Source organism: Rattus rattus, chromosome 10, assembly GCF_011064425.1.
Source record: "Rattus rattus isolate New Zealand chromosome 10, Rrattus_CSIRO_v1, whole genome shotgun sequence".
NCBI lineage: Eukaryota > Metazoa > Chordata > Mammalia > Rodentia > Muridae > Rattus > Rattus rattus.
Genome location: NC_046163.1, coordinates 15,931,089 through 15,953,149, shown reverse-complemented (window position 1 = coordinate 15,953,149; position 22,061 = coordinate 15,931,089). Strand labels below are relative to the sequence as shown.

At 35.8% G+C, this 22,061-nt stretch overlaps 1 protein-coding gene across 1 annotated transcript in view; it reads left to right on the top strand.

Annotated features, from left to right (window-relative positions):
• Dpp10 (dipeptidyl peptidase like 10) overlaps window positions 1-22,061 on the top strand; it is a 101,109-nt gene that overhangs the window by 53,947 nt on the left and 25,101 nt on the right. Inside the window, exons 10-11 of the mRNA XM_032915754.1 lie at window positions 9,064-9,162; window positions 9,270-9,339. Coding sequence (XP_032771645.1) covers window positions 9,064-9,162; window positions 9,270-9,339 — 169 coding nt within the window. The remainder of the gene's footprint in view (window positions 1-9,063; window positions 9,163-9,269; window positions 9,340-22,061) is intronic.

The window sequence follows — 22,061 nt, the reverse complement described above, 5'->3', positions numbered from 1 at the left end:
TTGGACAGTGATAACTCTCTTATTCCTTTACATATATAGAGTCCTTTGCCACATATGTAAGAGTTAAGATATTCTATATCAAAACAAATTGGAAGTACCTACTTACTACTTTGATTAAATTCTCTAATATGCATAATTCATAGAAATAGCAAATTTCTAAAAGCAACCCATGCCTTCATTTAGTGGTAAACATTTTGGTGATCAGAGCAGCAGACTTGAAGAACCTACTTATGAATGCAGTACCCAAGTAAAGACAAAAAGAAAAATAGAAAATAAATTTTAATTTTGCAAATAGAAAATCATTGTACAAGATGACTCCATCATAACTTTCTTCTGAGACAAGACACATGGCAGCTAACTGCTCCAAAGATAATTTTCCTGGTAAACAAAAGGAAAAATATATTTACAATAAAAGATATTTTTATGATCTATGAGATACAGCAGTTCTTGGTGTCACGTTGCATATTTAACCTTTGGCAAACAAAGATTCTAAGAAAAGTCTTTTTGAGATATGTATTCAGTTTTACCTCATTGTTACAAAGCCTTGTTTTTATAACAGTGCGGACAATTACAGAGCCTTTGTCCTGACAAGTTATTAAATATCGATAGTATTCCCACCAAGAAATGAACTCTGGTTGCCTTTTGATCAAGAAGTACAGTTTTTCAGTTGACTGGGTGAAGCAAATTCAGGTGCTTGCTTTTCTTTTTAGGGACAATTACTTAAGGAGACAAAGTTTTTTATTCAGTGACAAGTGGGTCCGAGGGTTGTTAAAAATAGAAACATCATTGAGGCAACCTTAGCTGTTCTCTCAGTCATATGAAGTAAAATATACCCTGAATAGAATTGTAAAAAGAAAAGTAATACTAGTTAATCAAAATGAAAAAAAAAGTAAATATAGCATCTCAGTATCTTTCCTAACAAATTAATAATACAAAAGCTTTATTGTAATGACTCTGTAGGAAGTGGCTCTTATATTTTTATCAGAAAATATTAAAGAGAAACAAGCATGTAGGAACATAATAAAATCTGCAGCCTTCAGACTTTCACAGTTTCTTTTTCTTCTTAGCAATTAAAGCTGAATAAAAAATAATCTATAAATTTATAAAACAAAGATATTGCTGATTTTTAATGGTATGAAACTGCAAGTAGGAAGCAGGGGTATAACTAAGATATTGGAATACCTTCCTAGCACACATAAAGTGCCAAGTTCAATCGGTATTGCCTTACAGCAATGGTGATACACATGGTGATGCATTCCTGTGATCATAGCACTCTGGAGATAGAGGCAAGAGGAACAGAAATTCAGGTACATTGCTAGCAATTTCAAGGTTAATCTTGGATCATGAGATTCTACCTGAAAAATAAAACAAAGACAAAACACAAGACAATTTTCTCAATTATTTAGAATTCTTACATTTATTGTATATTACATGTACATTTACATATGAGAACCATTCATATGTTTTTTTGTTTTTGTTGTTTCTCCTTTAATACTTTCCAAGTGCTCTATTCTTTGTTGCATCAATACAACAGTTTTACATTGTTAATGTTTGAAGCATCCCCTTCTCCCCATTTCTGTCCATATGCACTCCGTTGTATCACAGTGAGAAGCACGTGCAGCAGGCTCACTCCTGGAAAGTTTGCTCTCCAAGGACTCTCCAGCCTTGGGTGATGTGCAGTTTTCTTGTCAGTTCCTAGCACAAGCAATGCATTCCATGGCCAAGAGTCAGGAGCGACGCTCCCAGCCTGTGTGTCTTTTCTTCTGCTGACATGGCCAATAGCATTCCATTATGTGGACTTCCCCTTGAATACCATTTTCTGCCCTCTAAATACCATTAAAGTGTGACTGTGCAGGGTGCATGCCACAATGATTTTGATAGAGAGATCATGGGGCTAGGGTTCCTGTCTCTCTGTTTGCCCATACAGCCTTTTCCATCCAGACTTCCAGGTTTGTGTTACTTTTAATTTGTCACTTTCTTTCCAGCCTTCCCTGTCACCATTCTTCTGTCTTCCATCACTTTCACTTATTTTCTGTTTACTCTTTTTTCACTTCTTATCTCCCTTCTAAACTCCTTCATATTATTCTGTTTCACACTATTCTGTTTCACACTATTCTGTTTCACACTATTCTGTTTCACACTATTCTGTTTTACACTATTCTGTTTCACACCATTTATCTCTCAGTATCTTTTCTTTGCTCCCCAATCTTTACATTTTACTGAATGCCTTATCATTACCCCACCTTATAATGTTTGATGAGGACAAGTCATGTTTACTAAAACCTGTTTTCTGATTTTTTTATAATTTATGATGTGCCCATGCTGTTTTGAAATGTTTTAAATCTTTCTTAAATTTGTTTTTCTTAAAACTACAATTGAGTTCTCTGTGCTCATGGAGAGATATTTATTTTATGAGTAAGTTAATTCCATTTAATATAATAGAAAAAATTCCAACTGCTGTTACAGTGATGTAATTAGTTTACTTGTAATTATGTTTTCTCCCACTGGTAATTTATAATAAGTTATATGAAATTACTTGTATAATACTCCCACATTGGTCCCACTAAATGTTCTTACTCATTTGCTTAATTATTAATTGTAATATAATAATCTAGTATACATTTATAAAACAAAATGATAAGTATGATTTATATTTAAAGGTATGAAGGTTAAAATTTAGCGAACTTTAAGGACATGTTATTTGCACTAACAACGTTGTCAAGTGATGCAGACATTTTGTATAGGCAAAGTGCGGTTGTTTTATCTAGAACTGTTCAGTGTGCTTTTATAAGAGTGTTGAAGTATGAATTGTTAATGTTAATAGACTACACAGAGTCAGATTTAGCAGCTTTCGGGTAAGTAAGGTGTCTCAGTTGGTAAAAGTACCTGCTCCAAAGCTTATTGGTTCTATGCCCAAGGCATGTGAGGTTATAGGAAAGAACTCCCCAAAATTGTCCTCTAACCTCCATACCTGTGCCTTTGAATGTACCTGCCTATATAAACGTGGCTAGGTTTTCTTTAAAATATGAATTCACACTTTATAACATTTATTACAAAATGTCGTGATATCTTCGTTTTTAACTGTGCTAACAATTAAAATAACACAGGCTGGCTGAACTTTTTCTTTCTTCATCTTTATTAAATTGGATATTTCTTATTTACATTTCAAATGTTATTCCCTTTCTGGGATTCCATGCCAACATCCCCCTAAGCCCTCCCCTTTCCCTTCTATATGGGATTCCCCTCTCGATCCTCCCCCCATTACCACCCTCCCCCCCAACAATCTCGTTCACTGGGTGTTCAGTCTTGGCAGGACCAAGGGCTTCCCCTTCCACTGGTGCTCTTACTGGGCTATTCATTGCTACTTATGAGGTTGGAGCCCAGGGTCAGTCCATGTATAGTCTTTGGGTAGTGACTTAGTCCCCTGAAACCTCTGGTTGGTTGGCATTGTTGTTCATATGGGGTCTCAAGCCTTCAAGCTCTTCAGTCCTTTCTCTGATTCTTTCATCGGGGTCCATTCTTAATTCAGTGGATTGCTGCTGGCATTCACCTATGTATTTGCCTTTTCTGGGTGTGTCTCTCAGGAAAGGTCTACAACTTTTTCTTGTCAGCTTGCACTTCTTTGCTTCATCCATCTTATCTAGTTTGGTGGCTGTGTATGTATGAGTCACATGTGGGGCAGGCTCTGAATGGGTGTTCCTTCAGCCTCTGTTCTAAACTTTACCTACCTATTCCCTCCCAAGGGTATTCTTGTTCCCCTTTTAAGGAAGGAGTGAAGTATTTGCATTTTGGTCCTCCTTCTTGAGTTTCATGTGTTCATGTGCATCTAGGTAATTCAAGATTTTGGGCTAATATCCACTTGTCAATGAATGCGTACCCTGTGTGTTTTCCTGTGATTGGGCTACCTCACTCAGGATGATATTTTCCAGTTCCATCCATTTGCCTATGAATTTCATAAAGTCATTATTTTTGATAGCTGAGTAATATTCCATTGTGTAGATGTACCACATTTTCTGTATCCATTGCTGTGTTGAAGGGCATCTGAATTCTTTCCAGCTTCTAGCTATTATAAATAAGGCTGCTATGAACATAGTGGAGCACCTGTCTTTGTTATATGTTGGGGCATCTTTTGGGTATATGCCCAAGAGAGGTATAGCTGGGTCCTCAGGTGTACAATGTACAATCTTCTGAGGAACCTCCAGACTGATATGCAGAATGGTTGTATCAGTCTGCAACCCCACCAACAATGGAGGAGTGTTCCTCTTTCACCACATCCTCAGCAGCATTTGCTGTCACCTGAGTTTTTGATCTTAGCCATTCTTACTGGTGTGAGGTGAAATCTCAGGGTTGATTTGATTTGCATTTCCCTTATGACTAAAGATGTTGAACATTTCTTTAGGTGTTTCTCAGCCATTTGGCATTCCCCAGCTGTGAATTCTTTGTTTAGCTCTAAACCCCATTTTTTAATAGGGTTATTTGTCTCCCTGTGGTCTAACTTCTTTGAGTTCTTTGTATATTTTGGATATAAGCCCTCTATCTGTTGTAGGATTGGTAAAGATCTTTTCCCAATCTGTTGTTTGCTGTTTTTGTCCTAACAACAGTGTCCTTTGCCTTATAGAAGTTTTGCAGTTTGATGAGATCCCATTTGTCGATTCTTGATCTTAGAGCATAAGCCATTGGTGTTTTGTTTTTTCAGTGATTTTTGTGTTTCCTCTCTAAGGGCTTCTACTTGTTTACTTGTGTTTTTCTGCATTTCTCTCAGGGAGTTCATTATGTCTTTCTTGAAGTCCTCCATCATCATGATGAAATGTGATTTTAAATCTAGATCTTGCTTTTCTAATGTCTTTGGATATTCATTGTTTGCTTTGGTGGGAGAGTTGGGTTCTGATGATGCCATGTAGTGTTGGTTTCTGTTGCTTGGGTTCCTGTGCTTGCTCCTTGCCATCAGGTTGTCTCTTGTGTTACCTTGTTGTGCTATTTCTGACAGTGGCTTGACTATCCTATAAGCCTGTGTGTCAGGAGTGCTGTAGGCCTATTTTCCTGTTTTCTTTCAGCCAGTTATGGGAACAGAGTGTTCTGCTTTCAGGCATTTAGTCGTTCCTGTCTACTGGTTTTCAGCTGTTCCTGTGGGCATGTGTCCTGAGTCCACCAAGCAGGTCACTTGGAGCAGAAAAGGTGGTCTTACCTCTGTTCTTGGGCCTGAAGTCACTCTTCAGGGCTTAGTTTCAGCTCTCCTTGAGGCAAGCAACCAGAAGTGCCTGCCCCTTCTTCTTCCGGGTCCCTGTGCACAGTGGGCAAAGATGGCGCTAGGCCGTTTCTTCTAGAGTCAGAAATGTGAGCAGAGAGTAGTCTCTTCTAGCTTCCCAGGCGTGTTTTCTGGCTGAGCTTTATGAAAATCAGAAAACATTCTCCACAATCTTTTTAATTGCGGTAATATTTAATTAGCAGAAATTTGTTGCGAAAGGAATCATACATGACAGTCATAACTCAATGGAATAAACAGAAACGAATTGATTATGGTATAATGTGATCATTTTTTCGTGGTTTCTGAGACTGAGGATGGAATTTGGGGTAAGACACTCAGGGTGAGGCCCTGGTGTATATTCCCAGCACAGCAAAGAACACCAGCGGGAAAGCTCATACCTTACTACAATAAGTAGATGATTAAAATTGAGAAAATTCACGAAGGTGAGTGGGATGTGGTCTTATAAAGAAAATTAATGTATACAAAAGAATTAAAATGAAAACCAAGTGTAAACAGATACTGTCCAAAGAACTCTTAATCAGGTTGTGGGTTTGCAAATTAACAGAAGAAACCTTTCAAAATACATTGAAAAAGTGAAACTGGTCAATGACCTCTGTTGACAATCGACCAGTATAATATGTCACATATCTGGCTTTAATCAGACAAGCAACAGGACTTGCTAAAATAGAAGCAAAAATTACCAAAATGTTATTAAATTTTTGAATGTAATGAATAAAATCTTAAATAAGGTAAATTCTAGTTAAAAAAACATATTGATGAACAAAAAATCAAGCTGCCAAAAGGCCATGATAAATGAGAAAACATTACATGTGTTAGATCTACCCATTGGTCCTGATGTGGTAAAATGTAATTATATGTGTTTCATCAGACAAGAAGCAAGCTGAATACCAAGCACCCAAATATTTAAAATGTTCAGTTTAGCAAAACTAAAAGCTTCATTAGCATAGTATACACAATGCTTAAGGAACATACAAGCAAATTTACACAAGCTGTTACAGAAAATAGAGATAAAGAGACACAGTGGTACACACACACACACACACACACACACACACACACACACACTCCCAATCCTAGCGTTTGGGAGGCAGAGGCAAGAAAAACAAAAATAGGAGATTATTTTAAACTGTTAAAAAAAAAAAAAAGAGTCCCAATTCAGCCTGAGCTCATAATGTGACCCTGTCTGAAAAAAAAAAAAAAGGAATAAAGACTAATAAAGACTATACAATCTGTTACCTATATTCTAAATTTAAAATCAAATAAAACTAAAGGGGAGGAGGGGGAGGAAAGGGAGAAGAAACAGGAGGAGGAACAGGAGAAGAAAGAGGAGGAAGAGGAGGAGGAGGAGGAGGAGGAGGAGGAAGAAGATAGAATAATCCTGGCTGAAAAGCTCCAGTGGGTGAATTGCTTACCTTTCCAGCACAAGGTCCTAAGTTCAGTCCCCAGAATTGTCATGAGCATTATAAGCTGCACTTATCTTCTGAGCCTGAGGAGGCAGAGACTGGGAGATCCCTCGGGCTCATTGTGCAGTAAGAGATCCTATGTCAAACAAAAACATAAAGGGAGACTACAGCCAAGGAACCATTTGAGGTTCTGTAGCCTCTGTAAGATAGACACTGTGCTAACACCACACAGGGGAGAGAGAAAGAGAATTAAAAAATAAATTCTCATGAATTTCGGTGTGAAACTCCTTTACTACACATTACATTTTGTATGTATTAAATGACTAACATTTTATAATTATACATTGTCTACATACTCCGTATTTCTGAAATAACCCAATTCAATGTGACTCCCTTATTTATGTAAAAATCACAAAGGATTTTGGAAAAAAACGCTTGATAAATTTGATATTTAACAATATAGTCATAGTACCTTCAAATGAGCAATTCAAAAATGTGAAGGGATAGCCTGAACTTTATGACAATGTCTACAAGGATACTATAGCAGTCATCACAAGTAACACTGAAAGACAGATGCTACTGTGGGATCTAAGAAGGCAAGCTTGATTTCTCCTACCCTTTTTATACAACATTCTGTTAGAAGACATAGCCAGGACAAGGCAAAAATAGAAAGAGTAAACCTGCTTTTATTTGAGAAAACATAGTTGTAAATAAAAAGCTTTCTTTCTAAAAACAATAAGCAATTCCCACCTATTATAAAAAAAACTATTAAAATGAGAAAAATGTATAGTAATTTCATATATATAAGTACATATATATATACAAAATTCAAATACATTACAAACATGATAATAATTGGCACAATACTAAGAAATTATCTAGTTAAAACACATGTTTCATAAAATTAAAACTATGCTATATATCTTGGAAACCTCAGAGACTCAGATATGTACACACACATGAACCACACACACATACACAAAGGGTCATATATTTTAGCATACATACATTTTTATATGTAACAAAATGTAAATATAATTTTATCAAGTTGCTTATATGCTTTTATGGTCAATTTCAAAAGTAAAATTACATTTATTTACTCATTGTGTTGCATCCTCATGTCACAGCACATATTCAAACATCAAGAGACAATATGCCCCTTGTCCTCCCACATTGGTCCTTAGGAGCCTTGGCTACTAAGTTTATAGGACACACTACCTTTACCTACAGTGCCATCTCCCAAGAGTGTCAGTCAATTTTACAACCTTTGTTTGATTATTAGTATTTTCTTATCTCTCCAGTTCATCAGTGGCATTTGCAGCATCTAATACTCTATTGATCTCACTAGCAGATTTTTTTTTCTTAGACTATAATTATCATACATATCATATTTTACCTGTTTAGTTTTGGAATATGAGTTTGTGCTTTTTCCAGTTTATTGAGCAGTTGGGCTACAGTTTTAGCACTCTCATCTAAGACTGATATTGTGTTGGTCATTTTTGGACTGTTCCTTCTGACTACGTTTTGTTCTTCTGAATTTTCATACTGGTATCCAAATGGTCCAAATTTTATCTACTTTTCATCTAGTTAATGAAAAGGAAAGTTTATATACTTCTAAATATTCTGAAGGAGAGTAATGGTCAGATCACCCTTTTATTTTGGAAACATAAATGATAATTCCCATGTACTGAAACAAATGGGAGGAAATTCACATAAATGAGGAAGAGCAGTTGGAAAGATACCTGCAGTGGTGTAGGAGAAAAAGTACAGATTTTCGTCAGTGCCTGGCACAATGTCTGACAAGTATATTAGCAGCCTGATATTTTTATTGGATAGAATGTACTTGTCTGTATGTCCCTTCTGGTTTACAAAATGGTATAGTAGAATATTTTTATGACTTATAAATTTCATTGATGCAAACAATGTATTTTGACCATATTCCTGATCAAAATGTGCCCCCTTTAACTTGATGCCTACTTTTTATCTAAAACTTCACAAGTTAACTTTGTGTTGCTCATGTACTCATGGGTGTGTGGACATCCCCTAGAGCAAGACAACCCACACATTTAAAGAGTTAACTCCTTTCCTCTACTAGCAATCAATAGTTCCCTGACTAGAAGTGGGGACCTCTGAGCACCTCCCCACTCCATGCTAAAATGACAGTGACTTGAGCTTGTGCAGAAAACTATGAATTCTCTGAGTTTATGATTGTAATGGCTTCCGTCATGTCCAGAAACATTGTTTTACACTGGTCGACCTTGATTTCTAACTCTAACAATCTTTTCTTTTCCTTTTCCCACATCAGTCCCTGAGCCTTGGGTGGGAGTTGGGATGTGATGTGGATGAACCATTTATGGCTGGGTGTTCCACAGACACTTATTCTCTGATTTTCAGATTATTACATCTTGGAAAGAAATTCTATGATGAAAGAAACTATTCAGAAGAAGAAGCTCGCAAAGAGAGAGATTAGAATACTTCACATTGATGACTACGGTAAAAATTGGCACATGATACACCCTTCAAGAACAGCTTTCTCTGCATCTTATACTTTTACATTTAAATGACTCTCCATCTTTAATATTTTGCTCTTTCTTTAAAAGAACTTCCTTTACAGTTGTCCTTTCCTAAAGACTTTTTGGAGAAAAACCAGTATGCTCTTCTACTAATAATGTAAGTATTTTGTATTTTATTAAAATAAATCAATCTAAAGATTTGATAAGTATTCTCTTGTGCCTCAGATGACAGATTTATTAGATGAAAAATAGAATTATTCTTGCTCAATTAGTGTTCTAGTATCATTTATGCTGTTGGGATAAAATATCTTGATGAAAAGAAACTTAGGAAAGTAAAGGTTTATTTGTAAGTCCAAATTACAGGCATCATTGAGAAAAAGTTAAGGTAGATAAATCAAATAGCTACACGTTTCACATCTAAAATCAAGAGCAAAGAGAAATTAATTCATATGTGCTTTCTTGCTTGTGCTCAACAGAATTTCTCTGCTATTATTTATTTCAAGATTTTATACCTAGAGAATGGTGTTGTCCACAGTGAATTGGATCCTTCTACATCACTTAAAAACAATCAATGCAATATCTTATAAATGTGCCCAATGCAACATGATATAGATAATTGTCTGGTTAAGACTCTCTTACAAGGGGATTCTAAATTCTTTTGAGTAGACAACTGAAAACTCATCACCACAACTATGAAGGTTGTCAGCTAAATGGGTTCCTTATTATGTAAGAATGTTTAATTTTTTTGATACATCATCAATTCTATAAGAAATCTGTTTCTCTTACTTGAAATATTGACACAAAGCAGATTGGTTATGTGTTTATTTGTTTAGAAAGTATTGAAACATTATATTCTTGATCAGTTTTTATACAAGATGAACAAACACATTGTTTTCATTTTTAAATAATTGGCTATGTCTGTATCACTCTTTTATTTCACATTCCTTGATTTGTGGCCAGAGAAAGCAAGTCTGTGTTTAAGTAACCAGAGTCTAAGAATGTTCAGGCTTATAATTAAATTTATTCATATTTTTTATGAGATCAGGACTGCTGAGACTACAGCACATAGATGCTAACACTTCATGGTAACTGATGTCATCCTCATTTAGCCTTGAGTGCCTGAGGCTTATTAGTTACTGATTTACCAAGAAGCCTGGTAGCATATTAATTCACAGTGCTATACATTATCTAGAATTATGTTCAGTAAGTTAGTAGGGAAAATAAAAAATGAAAATATCTTGTGTTTACAAGATATACAGGATGCCAATTCAGGAGCTTAGTCTGCTTGTGCAAAGTCCAGTTTGCTACCTACTATCTTCAGATCATTAAGTGTCATAATTTTCTTCATAGTAATTCATAATAATTTAGTCCTGTGTATGTATTCAATAAAATGAAACACGTTCTTTGTTTTAGGTCTCCATTGTGCTTCTCTAAAACATATAATTCATAGACTTAAAATGCTGATTTGCATTCCTTAGTATGAATTACATAACTAATTTGGTGGGTGTGGTTGTGGGTGTGGGTGTGTGTGCATGTGTGAGTGTGCAGAAGAAAGGTCAATGTTAGTGAGTGTCAGTTGTCTTTTTGTTGCTACAGGATCTCTCATTACCTAGAACTTTCTAATGAAGCAAGACTGGCTGGTTAGCTCTACCACCAAGCTTTGGGATTACAAGGATGCATCATTATGCTGGAGATATTTCATGCAGATTTTGAGTGATCTAACTCAGATCCAGATATTATTTTCTCCTTCAAAGCCAGAAGGAGCTGCAGGTCCTAGTGGTAGTTTTCTTAGGAACTTTTCAACTTACTCATTGTTAACACTTCCTTGGCTATTTCCTCTATCCAGTTTTATTCTTTGCCTGTGATATGTTGAGAAAAAATATTGACACTGAAATAAGAAAACAGTGAATTTAAAAAGTGTAGCCTTAATCACTGTTATCAAAATAATTTCCCTGAAGGTGACATAAACATCTACCTCTCCTTCTAATATCTTCAGTTCAAACAATTACGATTTCTTCAGTCCCAAGAGGAGTCAATGAGTTTATTAAGCTTACTTACATAGCAATGGAGGAGGGGTTGCAAGAAGGAGCATGGGTGACCTTAAAGCAGCACACTGGAAAGTCTGTTCCCATCAGGTTTGATGACTTCTTCTGGCTGTACTTCCCAACATATATAGTCTAGAATATGCACACTCTGAGACCAAGGCAATTGGCACAGAAGAGCACGTGACTGGGAGGGGTGGTTGTATACTGGGTTGAAAGTCCCATGATCTTCTTCTCACACTCCTTTCCTATGAGTAGACTCAGCTGAACTAAAAACAGTGGCAGTTTATCTAGGAGTATAGTCTTATATTGCAGCCATGTTCTCTTATGGGAATAGAGATATTGTTGTCCCTTTTGCTCTTGTTTACAAAACCAATTTTCCTCTGGAAAATGTTGCTAGGTACTTAGGGATATTATGACCTTTAATATGGGAGAGAAAGGATGATGTTATGTTTGGAGTATGGCTCTTATATGCAAATGGATGCAGATACATGCTTCTTTGTTATTCATGTTGCCTTGCCTACCTGCTGCAGGGATGAGACACTCACTGGGGAAGGCTGACCAGATATTGAGATGTTCATCCTTTGTTGTAGGATACTAACTAGATCTCCCTGGCTTCAACACTGTGCTTTTATCATGTTGGTTATGACTAAATAATGAGGATGTAAACCAAGAAGTTAATTTAAAAATCTATCGCACTGAAAAGGAGTATCTGATTTCCTTTTAAGGAAGCACACTGGTAAAATTGTTGGCTATGACTAGCTTCCAGCTGGAACTCATAGGGTTTCCAATGTGCTGCTTAATATTGAGAACAAATAGTGGATAACAGTTTGTCCTTACATATGCACAATGTAAAATGATTTTTATATGCATAATGTTTTTACAAAATGAAAATGCTGTCTGAGGCATAAACACTTACATTTACTGTTTAATAAATTCTAAGTATAATCATACTTGTTTAATAAATTATACATAATCATAATGCTATTTGGTACATAAACACTGGCAGATAGTACTTAATAGGTGGTACATGTAATCATACTTTTGTTAGAGATAGTGATATTTTAAACATTTAAATACAACAATTTAAATATGAAATGTGTGATATGGATCCTATAAAGCTATTTAACAGGTGGGTGTTACCAAACCAGATAAAGTATTATAGTCAGACTCTTGGAATTTACATTGCTACATTGTGGCTTGCTGAAAGAAAGACTGAAAGCAGGTGTTAAGTTTTAGCTTCCACTTCTGCTGATAGGTTCTATTCATATGATATATTAATTCACTTTATTCTGACTCCATGGCTTAAAGATGTCACCTCTAAGGAACTGTGTGGAATATATCATGTGTAATCAAATAATTTATATTTAAATCTCTATTGATACCTTATTTCTAGCACTTTATGCTAAAAAATATAAGTAGATGATTGCATACTATAAGATGGTTTTTCTTTAATTGATATTTTTGTCTTTTTAAGAGGAAATTAATTTGCACAGTACAATCATTTCCAGTTAAAATTCTTTCCTAAAAAGGGGCATTAATTTATGTTCTTATAACTGAAAAATCATACTACATTAAGAATTGTGTGAGATTTCTTAGAACTGAAAGGAACACTTTTCATTCTAAGAAAAAAAAAACTTTTTACCAGTGATGATGTGGCTTCCATTTATAAACTCTAATAGTTAATTGTGTTCTTCAATAATTATGAGTTAAACATTACTGATCAAAAATGCCCAGGCTTTTACTACTTAGTCAGGCATAAAGGGAGATTTATTAACTATAGTGTCTTGGATTTTGCTTTTTGTACAGGGCATCTGGTCTACCAAGTGACAGAAAAAAATTTCTTAGACTGAAGAGATGGTTTATAACAGAATGGGATATCTGAAGATGTAGTTCAATTTCAAGATTACTCAGGTAGAATTCAGGAAGCATGGGTCATATCCCAAGCATTGATAAACCAGGACTGATTGTACAGGCTAAAACTCCAGCACTCAGGATGAGAAGACAAAAGGATCAAAAACAAAACAAAACAAAACAAAACAAAAACAAAAACAAAGAAAAAAAAGTCATCTTAAGGCAACTTTGTACAATTGGGACCATCCTATGATACGGGGAACACTGTTACACACACACACACACACACACACACACACACACACACACACACACACACACACACACACCAAATAAACAAAAACAAACAAAAAATGAACAAAAATGATCAGTCAGTCATCCAGTCAACCAATTAATATAATATTATGATAGGATTGTCATTGAGGTCATAAAGCCATATTCCTTAACTTGATCTATTGATTGATCATGTTTCCTGTAAGCTCACAGTCTAGAAGAACAGAATCAGTAGATGATCTATTCTAGGTATTTCAATTTTAGGTGACAACTCTACCTTTTGCTTGTCTTTTCTATACTTTAGTTGTCCTCCATGTCCTCTCAATTGTCTTGTTGCCTTCTCTTATGACAAGCATAGGGGTTTCCAAACAATGTGGCACTCACCTCACTATCCACTCTGAAAAGAAACTGGCTTTTGTCAGAATGCATGACTGAATGAACAAAATTTTTTTAAAAAATCAATTAACCATGAAGTGTTTCAAGAATAAGGTGGACTGGAGAAAAAGAGGATCATAAACAATCGGTGTACTTATGTTTAAATTTAGCCTTCTGGTTGAATCAGTTTCTCGTTTTTCTTATATTTTCTGTATAATGCTGAAAATTAATCCTTTACAATTTTGTACCATTTTCCTTTACAATATTACTACTGAACTTATATTATGAAGGTAATAAAAAGTAACATCAGCAACCATGATTTATTTACACACCTCACTCAACAGATATATAGGGTTTTCCTTTATTTATATATAAGACATATATATGTGCATGTTCACATACAACCAGATACACCTTGCTAGAGAACAGCCCCAGAGAGGTTCTTCTTTTTTATCAGGTCTTTAAGCAGCAGAGAGGGAAGTGTGTCAGCAGAGGATTAGACTTTCTCTTATGAAATACTTAGGGTTGCTGTATAATAATAATAAAATGTTTACATATCTAAGAATATGTTACTATGCTTCTGTAGCTGACCTGCCTTCTGTGTCCTTCTGAGCCCAGAAACTTCAGTCTCTGGCACTTAACACCTCATCCTAAAACAGTAGGAGATTAAGTAAAGGATTAATTGCTAGAGCCTTTTCCTTTTATTCAGAAGCCTTTTGTTTGACAGGCTAGGGGGAAGTTTGGAGTAATAAACTTCTATTGAACCAGGTGAAGGGAATAACACTCATAGAAAGGAAAATTTTACTCAAGCAAATATGCATAAACTCACATAAGCTCATATACGGATTCATGATTTACACATGCATATTTGTGCATTTTCATTCATATCAGTTGGGTCCATATTGCATTTGCACAATCTCACAATTACATACTTACACATGAACATCCATACTTATGTATGCATTTGGAACAAAAGACCAAGTGCAGAAAGACCTTACTCATTCTGGATGAAAAAATGAGCTCCAATGGTTATTGCAAAAAGAGAGAAAAAACTTCTACCCTCTTAATGCTAAATGAATTAAATCCACGTTTGTTTCTTTTAATAAGATGAAGCCTGCCTTGTTAATAAGAAAGGATATGTTCTGCCCCCATTGAAAGGGAAGCCTGCCTGGTCCTTCTGCTCTCCTCAGCATCTTCTTTCCTCTTTCCCTCTGCATTCTGAATATTGTTTTCTTAGTATTTTATGTCATCTATAGTCTCTAAGTTATTCCATTTGCATTCTCCTTCTAATATTGCTCTCTCCTCCTGCTCTGATGTCACAAGAATGCTCTTACTCTCAATGCCTTTTCTCCCATTGTTGTGCTTATACTTCTAAGTTCTTGAGTTCATTTCTGTCTAGAAAGCATTCTGTCTAAAAATTCCTCAGCTCCGTTGCCTCTCACAGCTCAATTCTTCTCAGTTCAGTTCTGACTCTTCCTTCTGTCCTCAGGACTTAAATATCTTTCAGAATACATGATCACATGTTCAAAAGTTTATCAAAAATTCACACAAAAATCAAATCACAAATTGAAATAGAAGTTTACAACAGAGAATGTTTACACGCATATGCACTGAGTGATATCTAGCTAAATATCTAGCTAAACCTGTCACAGCTTTCTTTCCTGAAGGTTTAAAACAATAACTAAGTTATTAGAGAAGTTTTGTATAGGTAAACCCATTCAATTTTTATCTTCTGTCCTAGCACCTAAAATAAGTAATTAGTTCCATTTTTATGACCTTTGGTTAATTGTTTAATAACTGCTTGGAATGTGCTCTGAATAGGAGAAATCTGGTTACCATCTAAGAGCAATTAATTGGTGACACATGAGAGTTTGGAAGAATTCTCATTGCCATTTGGACTATAAGAAAAGAACTTAATAGCAGTCCCACTATAAAAAAGCTTAATAATCATTGATGTAATTTTAGGAATTCTTTTAGGATCATCATTAAAACTTAAGAAGTCATCTATTTGTCTATACAGTATCACTATAAAACAGTACATCTTCATAGACATGTAGAAATCTGCTGAAAAGGGGTGGGCTAATGCCTAGTGATTGTTATATATGTTTAATACTAACAGCAAAAACATATTAATAGAAGCAATATTTCCTAAAATGACAAACCCTTAGGCTTTGCTTCATCGGAGGAAATCTGTTGCAGATCGGATAATAATATGAAGGAAACCATTTCAGGAGGATCACCTGTTACCTATTAGCTTGTCCTATTTTAGCCTCTGACAACCACCATTTGTGGGCACATGTTCCAAGTCCAAGGTTATCATCAATTTCCATTCTCAATGATGCTCCACCTCAAGGCTCTTTACTGTAGTATTATATTAGTGTAGCTAGGCATTTTCCCCAGGGAATCCCCTGTTTCCTGTCTCTGACTATAAAGCCCTGGGATTACAAGCAGACCACAACACTAGCTTGGCTTTTTATTAAGGTACTAGGGCTCTGAACTCCAGTTACCATTATTTCCTGTAAGATTCTTTATCTCCTTAACAATCTTTCTAATCCCTTATGTTTAATTCTCAGTGAATCGTGCCTGAACATAATTTGTTCAACACATTTATTACACATATGATATATCCAACACTTGATATAGGGACTCAAAATATGTTTACCTATTAAATATGCAGGCCATAGTACTTTTCTTTTCCTTTAAACTTATTTTCTTTCAATAGTGTGATAACAGCAAGCTAGGTATCATAATTCTTGTTTTATAAATAAGGAAAACTGAGGACCAAAAGTGATAAGCAACATCCCATATATTGATCATCTATTTAGACAGGAAACATTATTGGGAAGATGGGACTTGTAAAAAAGACTCAGTGGGTAAGGATGCTTACAGCAAAGTCTAAAGTCTTCACCTTGATCCACAGGTAAAAGGAGAAAAATTAACGCTGAATGTCATTGTATAAACTCTGTGTGTGAACACACACACACACACACACACACACACACACACACACACACACACGATAGTAAATAAATATTCCCACTGGTCTACCCTCAGGTACCTAGCAGCAACTTACACCCATCACCTGCCATGCCCTTAAAAGGGCCACTAGCCATCCCAGATCTCTCTCCCCTCAACCTCCTTTATGTCCTTTTTCAGTGTCTCTCGATTTCATCTCTCATCTCTTTCATTCCCTATCTGTTTCTCTTTGCCTTTATCTCTCCCTTACGATCACACACTCTTTAATTCTCCCTTGCCCTAATAAACCACTTACACTACATTTGTTGCATGATATAATTTCTCATAGGTAAATAGTGACATGGTCCTGCCAGAGGTCCCCCACCCCACGCTGCACACACACACACACACACACACACACACACACACACACACACACACACACACACACACACACACACACACAAATGTGGGGAATATAGAAACTCAGAAAAATGCAGTTGTTCAACATCATCTCTTAGTCTGTCACTGGCTAAAATTTTGTTTTATTTTTTCTTTGTAGAAATAAGCCACATATGCCTAATACTTAAGTGAATATTTTCTGAGCAATTCTTATAATTACATTATTGCTAAAAGTTGAAGTTACCTAATTACTGTGTTTTGCAGTTCCTTTATTTCTCAATGTATTGATTTGTAAGATGGATATGCTATGAGCTACTGCTCATCATTAGCATTTTGTGTGCTGTTTCTGTTTATTTGATACAGTGAAATAACATAAGATTAAAACTCTCTATTTATACAGTGATATTTTTATTGGTAAATTGATTCCTAGAACTCAGCTAAATTAGTAGGAAAACAGTATGGTATAACTTCTAGAAGTTGTCACAATGCCTTACCTTGGGCGAAGTCACATTGAAGATTTGAATGTGGCCTGAATAAGCAAAGGTTCATAGTAAGAAATGACACAAAATTACTCTTCATGTAAGATTTATTAGGAGACAGATTCAGAGTCTTCTACACTCTGAAGTGTGAAAACTGAAAGAAAGAGTACTATGGCCATGGACTCAGAAACAGAGAGGCTTCCTTTCGAAGCCCACAGAGCAGTAGGAAAGATAGTTACTATGATAGATAGCAAGTGGGAGCACTGAAAAGAGAGATAGATCTTTTAATTTTTAAAAACAGCTGAAGTGCCAGACTATTACTGATTTTCAAGACATGGGCAAGGTTTACAGTTCATAACATCAGAGCAAACACAGGGTCCCACAATGGTTGGACTACACCTCAAAGTTGCTTTGGTTTTGGGAAGCTTCCCTATCCTCAGTCCCTTCATAAACCTGAATTCTTTCACAGTCCCAGAAGAAAGCTCTCACTATTTCTTCTAAGAGGGAGGCATAAAGAAATTTGAACTGATTTGGGGATTGGGGGGCATCAGGCAACTAGTGGGTTTGTAATCTAACAGATGTCCCTAATGTCTGTTAATTCACTGTAAGTTCACCCCCATTCACCATCTGTGTGTCCTAATATTTTTCTCACAGGAGACTCACAATGAATTAATTACAATTTTAATTGTGTATATTGAGAAAATTGGCACTTGCTCATTTTGTAAAGGTCTAATGTTGTATTTTTGTTACCAAACTTGGGACAATTGTCTATATGCTCTAGGAAGTAAAATATGAAACACCTACCTTGAGAAACCAATTGAATGTTGCGGTAAATATTAAATATCCATAACCTTTTTACCCACTCTAGTGGTAGCACTCATAGGGATGCATGGCACAGCAGCATATTTTGATCTCAACAGCTTCTTGTTGGCCCTCAGATTCCCTCTGACCCAGGTGGTTCATGAGCTCTTTCATTGTGGCACTTCTCCACACTGCTGCCACTCACAACCTTTGCGCGTTGTTACCATGCCAGACCGAACATCCCAGTTCCATGGCGGGCTTGGTAATCCTACCATTATATCGCTTGAACTCAATTAAGTCACCACATGGAGGAAAACACCACACAATAACCTCTGATCCAATTGATATGATATCATTTGTGTATCTTGAAAGAACAAAGTCCTGTACACACTCATCCCTTAAAAATATTATAACAACCTATATTTGTGCACAGAGAAGAATCTTTATATCTATTACAGTTGTTCCTCCTCTTTTCTGCTTCCCCCTCTCCTTCTTAAATCTCTGTTCCCGCCACCCTTCCTTTTTATCCAATGACAGACCTCATTTATCTTGTATCTGCTTTTACCTACATAATGACATAAACCTACACATCACCCTTTCTGTCTAATTAAAAAAAAAACTTTTCTCTCAAATGTAAGCTGAGCACAACTATTATCACTTGTAATTTATAAACTATAAAATGTATCTAACACCCAGTCCAACATTTTATCCATTAAACAGAACACTTAGTTTTCTATTCCAGCTTAAGGAATGCTTAAAATCCATGTTCTGTCCTGGCTAGCTTGTATATTATGTGATAACTATCCAATTAAATATGTATTCTCAAAGGTAAACAGCCTGATTAGGCTATGAAACTATAACTAGTTTCAACCCCATCAGAAATCTGAGAATGACCAATATTATTTGAAACTATAGGAAGCCTAAAACAGCTTCTCGAACTGAGACAGGTTGGAGAGACAATTATCGACTTGCACTTCTCCTGTTAACAACATGTAAGAGTAAGTCATCAGCCTTCTGGCCTAGGATCATCTGAAGACTTTTGAAACACATAATTATGAAGGGGCTGATCATTCTGGCTCAGCAGAGATTATCAGTCAACTATTCTGCAATGCGTTCTTTTCTGGACAGTATTTTTTTTTTGTAGAAGAAATAGGACATTTCTTTCCAGTGACTGTCATGCCACAATGTATTACCTTACCTGGAGATGGAGATGTTCAATTTCTTCCTTGAATCCAACAATAGGGAGCTATTAGGAGCAGACATGTCTCAACAAATGAAAATAACAATATCACATTGTGTGAATTTCTGACATTTTTGAATATCATCTAATTATGTAAGTAATCTAGACTGTTTTCTGTTAATTATCTTAATAAATTATCTCGAAAGCACTGTAACGATAAACTTAGAGCTATGAATCTGCTATCTGGCCCTTACATCACATGTTTAATCACCTGTTTGTTTTTTGTTGTTGTTTTATTTTTAATAGCAGAAAAGAACTGGGTAAGCCTTTATACTTAAATGTGTTGCATAGGCTCAATGCCTATATATGAAAGTCACAATATTAATTTTAATTTTAAGTAGATAAGAAATTCATATCAAAGAAAATCAAACTTATATCAAATAAATTCTGTACCAATGTAAAAGATTATAACTTTAGCTTAGTAACAAATATAAGATTTCTACCAAAAGAGATTATGGCTGTATAATCAATTTGAGCTAATTTCTCTCTGTTAAATTATGACCACTTTTAAATTCTATAGAAAGACAACCCTAGAATAACCACTTTCAGCCTCCCAACATTTAGGGAATCGAGGTGGTGACTCTTCAATAACTTCTTCAAGCTGTACGTGGGTGTTGAGATATCCTTGTGGGAGGTAGGGAAAATGGAGGAGTTGTTGTAGCCTGATGTCTATCTTTGCTGGACTCAGCTGAAAATCCTTCTGAACAGAACTCCAAGTAGCCATGTTCAGCATTCTGATGATCAGCTTCACCAAAGCTGTACATTCTGCAATCTGTAAATCTCAAAACAAAATTTTAGTACCAAGATATCTTTTTGTTTGATTCTCTTGAATTTAGTTTTTCGGGAGGTCTACCTGTATCAAATCTAATCAATATAACTCTGGAAGGTGTCCAAAGCCTAATCACCCTTTTTAAAAAAATAAAGACAAACCTTTCTTCCAAAATGTGTGTTCTTAGTCTATAACCAGAAAAGCTTATATCTTGCACACTCTCTCAGAGAAATAATATAACCACAAGATTCAAATTCACACCCATTATGAAAATTAAAACAATTTAAGAAACTGAAATAAACTAAACAAACTTTTATGAGCCTGCTAGGTCTTTTAATCTGTCATGTCAGGAAATTAACTCAAAATTTCCATGGCGCCCATGTTAAGAGAATCTGAGCCTCCTGCTGTGGTAATTTTAAAATTAACCACAAATCCTCGCTAGCCAGCATTGATAAGCCATATGGTATAGTGGAGTAATTCATACATTAAAGCACACTTTTATTAATACCAATAAGAATAAGAAGTAAGCAACTTGTCAAACCAGAACTTTAGCTCAATATACATCTATCTGCTAGGCTCTCTACCTGGAGCTATCAGACCTTTATTTGTTGATGACTTCTTTAATACATGTCTGTATTCACTCTGCCTAGTGTACAGACTTCTATTTCATAATAATATTTTAACTGGCAAATATCACCACTCTCTACTTGGAGTCAGGGACTAACAGGCAGCTTGTCTAACCAAGATTTTAACTGAGAATTCCCATGAAGCCCACATTAAGAAAATATGGGTATCCTCAAAGACTAATAAAGCATTATATCTTTATATCATCTTTAAAACAAATAAACCAAACCTAATTAAATCATTTTCCAAACGCCCTTTGATAAAGAAGCAGGCAGCTTCTAATCTCCAATTCTTTGTGTCCAGGGTAGCCTGCATTTTCTTAGCAGGGTCCTAGAGCCCACAAGCAGACTGCCTCTCTTCTGTTTAAGGATTCCATGCTTACGACATCCTGAGCCTCAACATGGTACTTGCCACTTCTTACTAAGAAAATAAAACTTTCTCAGGCTGAAAATCTTTAATTTTTAGTGAATTCTTGCTGCATGTTAGGAGCCACCTCTTGCGGTAAATATTAAAAAATTCCTAACCTTTTAACCTGCTTGAGCACTGGCACCCATATTGCCACATGGCACTGCAAGGTACTTTTGTCTTAGCAGCTTTACACTGGCTCCAGGATCTTTTTGACCCAGTTGGTCCATGAACTGTTTCAGCATGGCATCTCACCATGCTGCTTCCTTTCCACTCACAGTTCCTTTGGCAGATTGCTGCCACACCAGGCCAAGAATCCAAGTTCCATGCTTGGCTTGGTGCATCCTGCCACTACACATTCTCTTGAACTTAATTAAGTCACCACATAAAGGAAAACACCACACAATAGCCTCCGATCCAATTGATATGATATCATTTGTCTATCTAGACAGAACAAAATCCTGTACACACCCACCCCTTAAAAATATTTATTACAACCTGTATCTGTGCACAGAGAAGAATCTTTATATCTGCCTCCATGTTGTTCCTCCTCTCTCCTGCTTCTTCCTTTCTTTCTTAAACCTCTGTTCTTGCCTCTCTTCCTTCTTGTCCAATGACACACCTCATTTTATCTTGTGGCTGCCTTTACCTGCATAATGA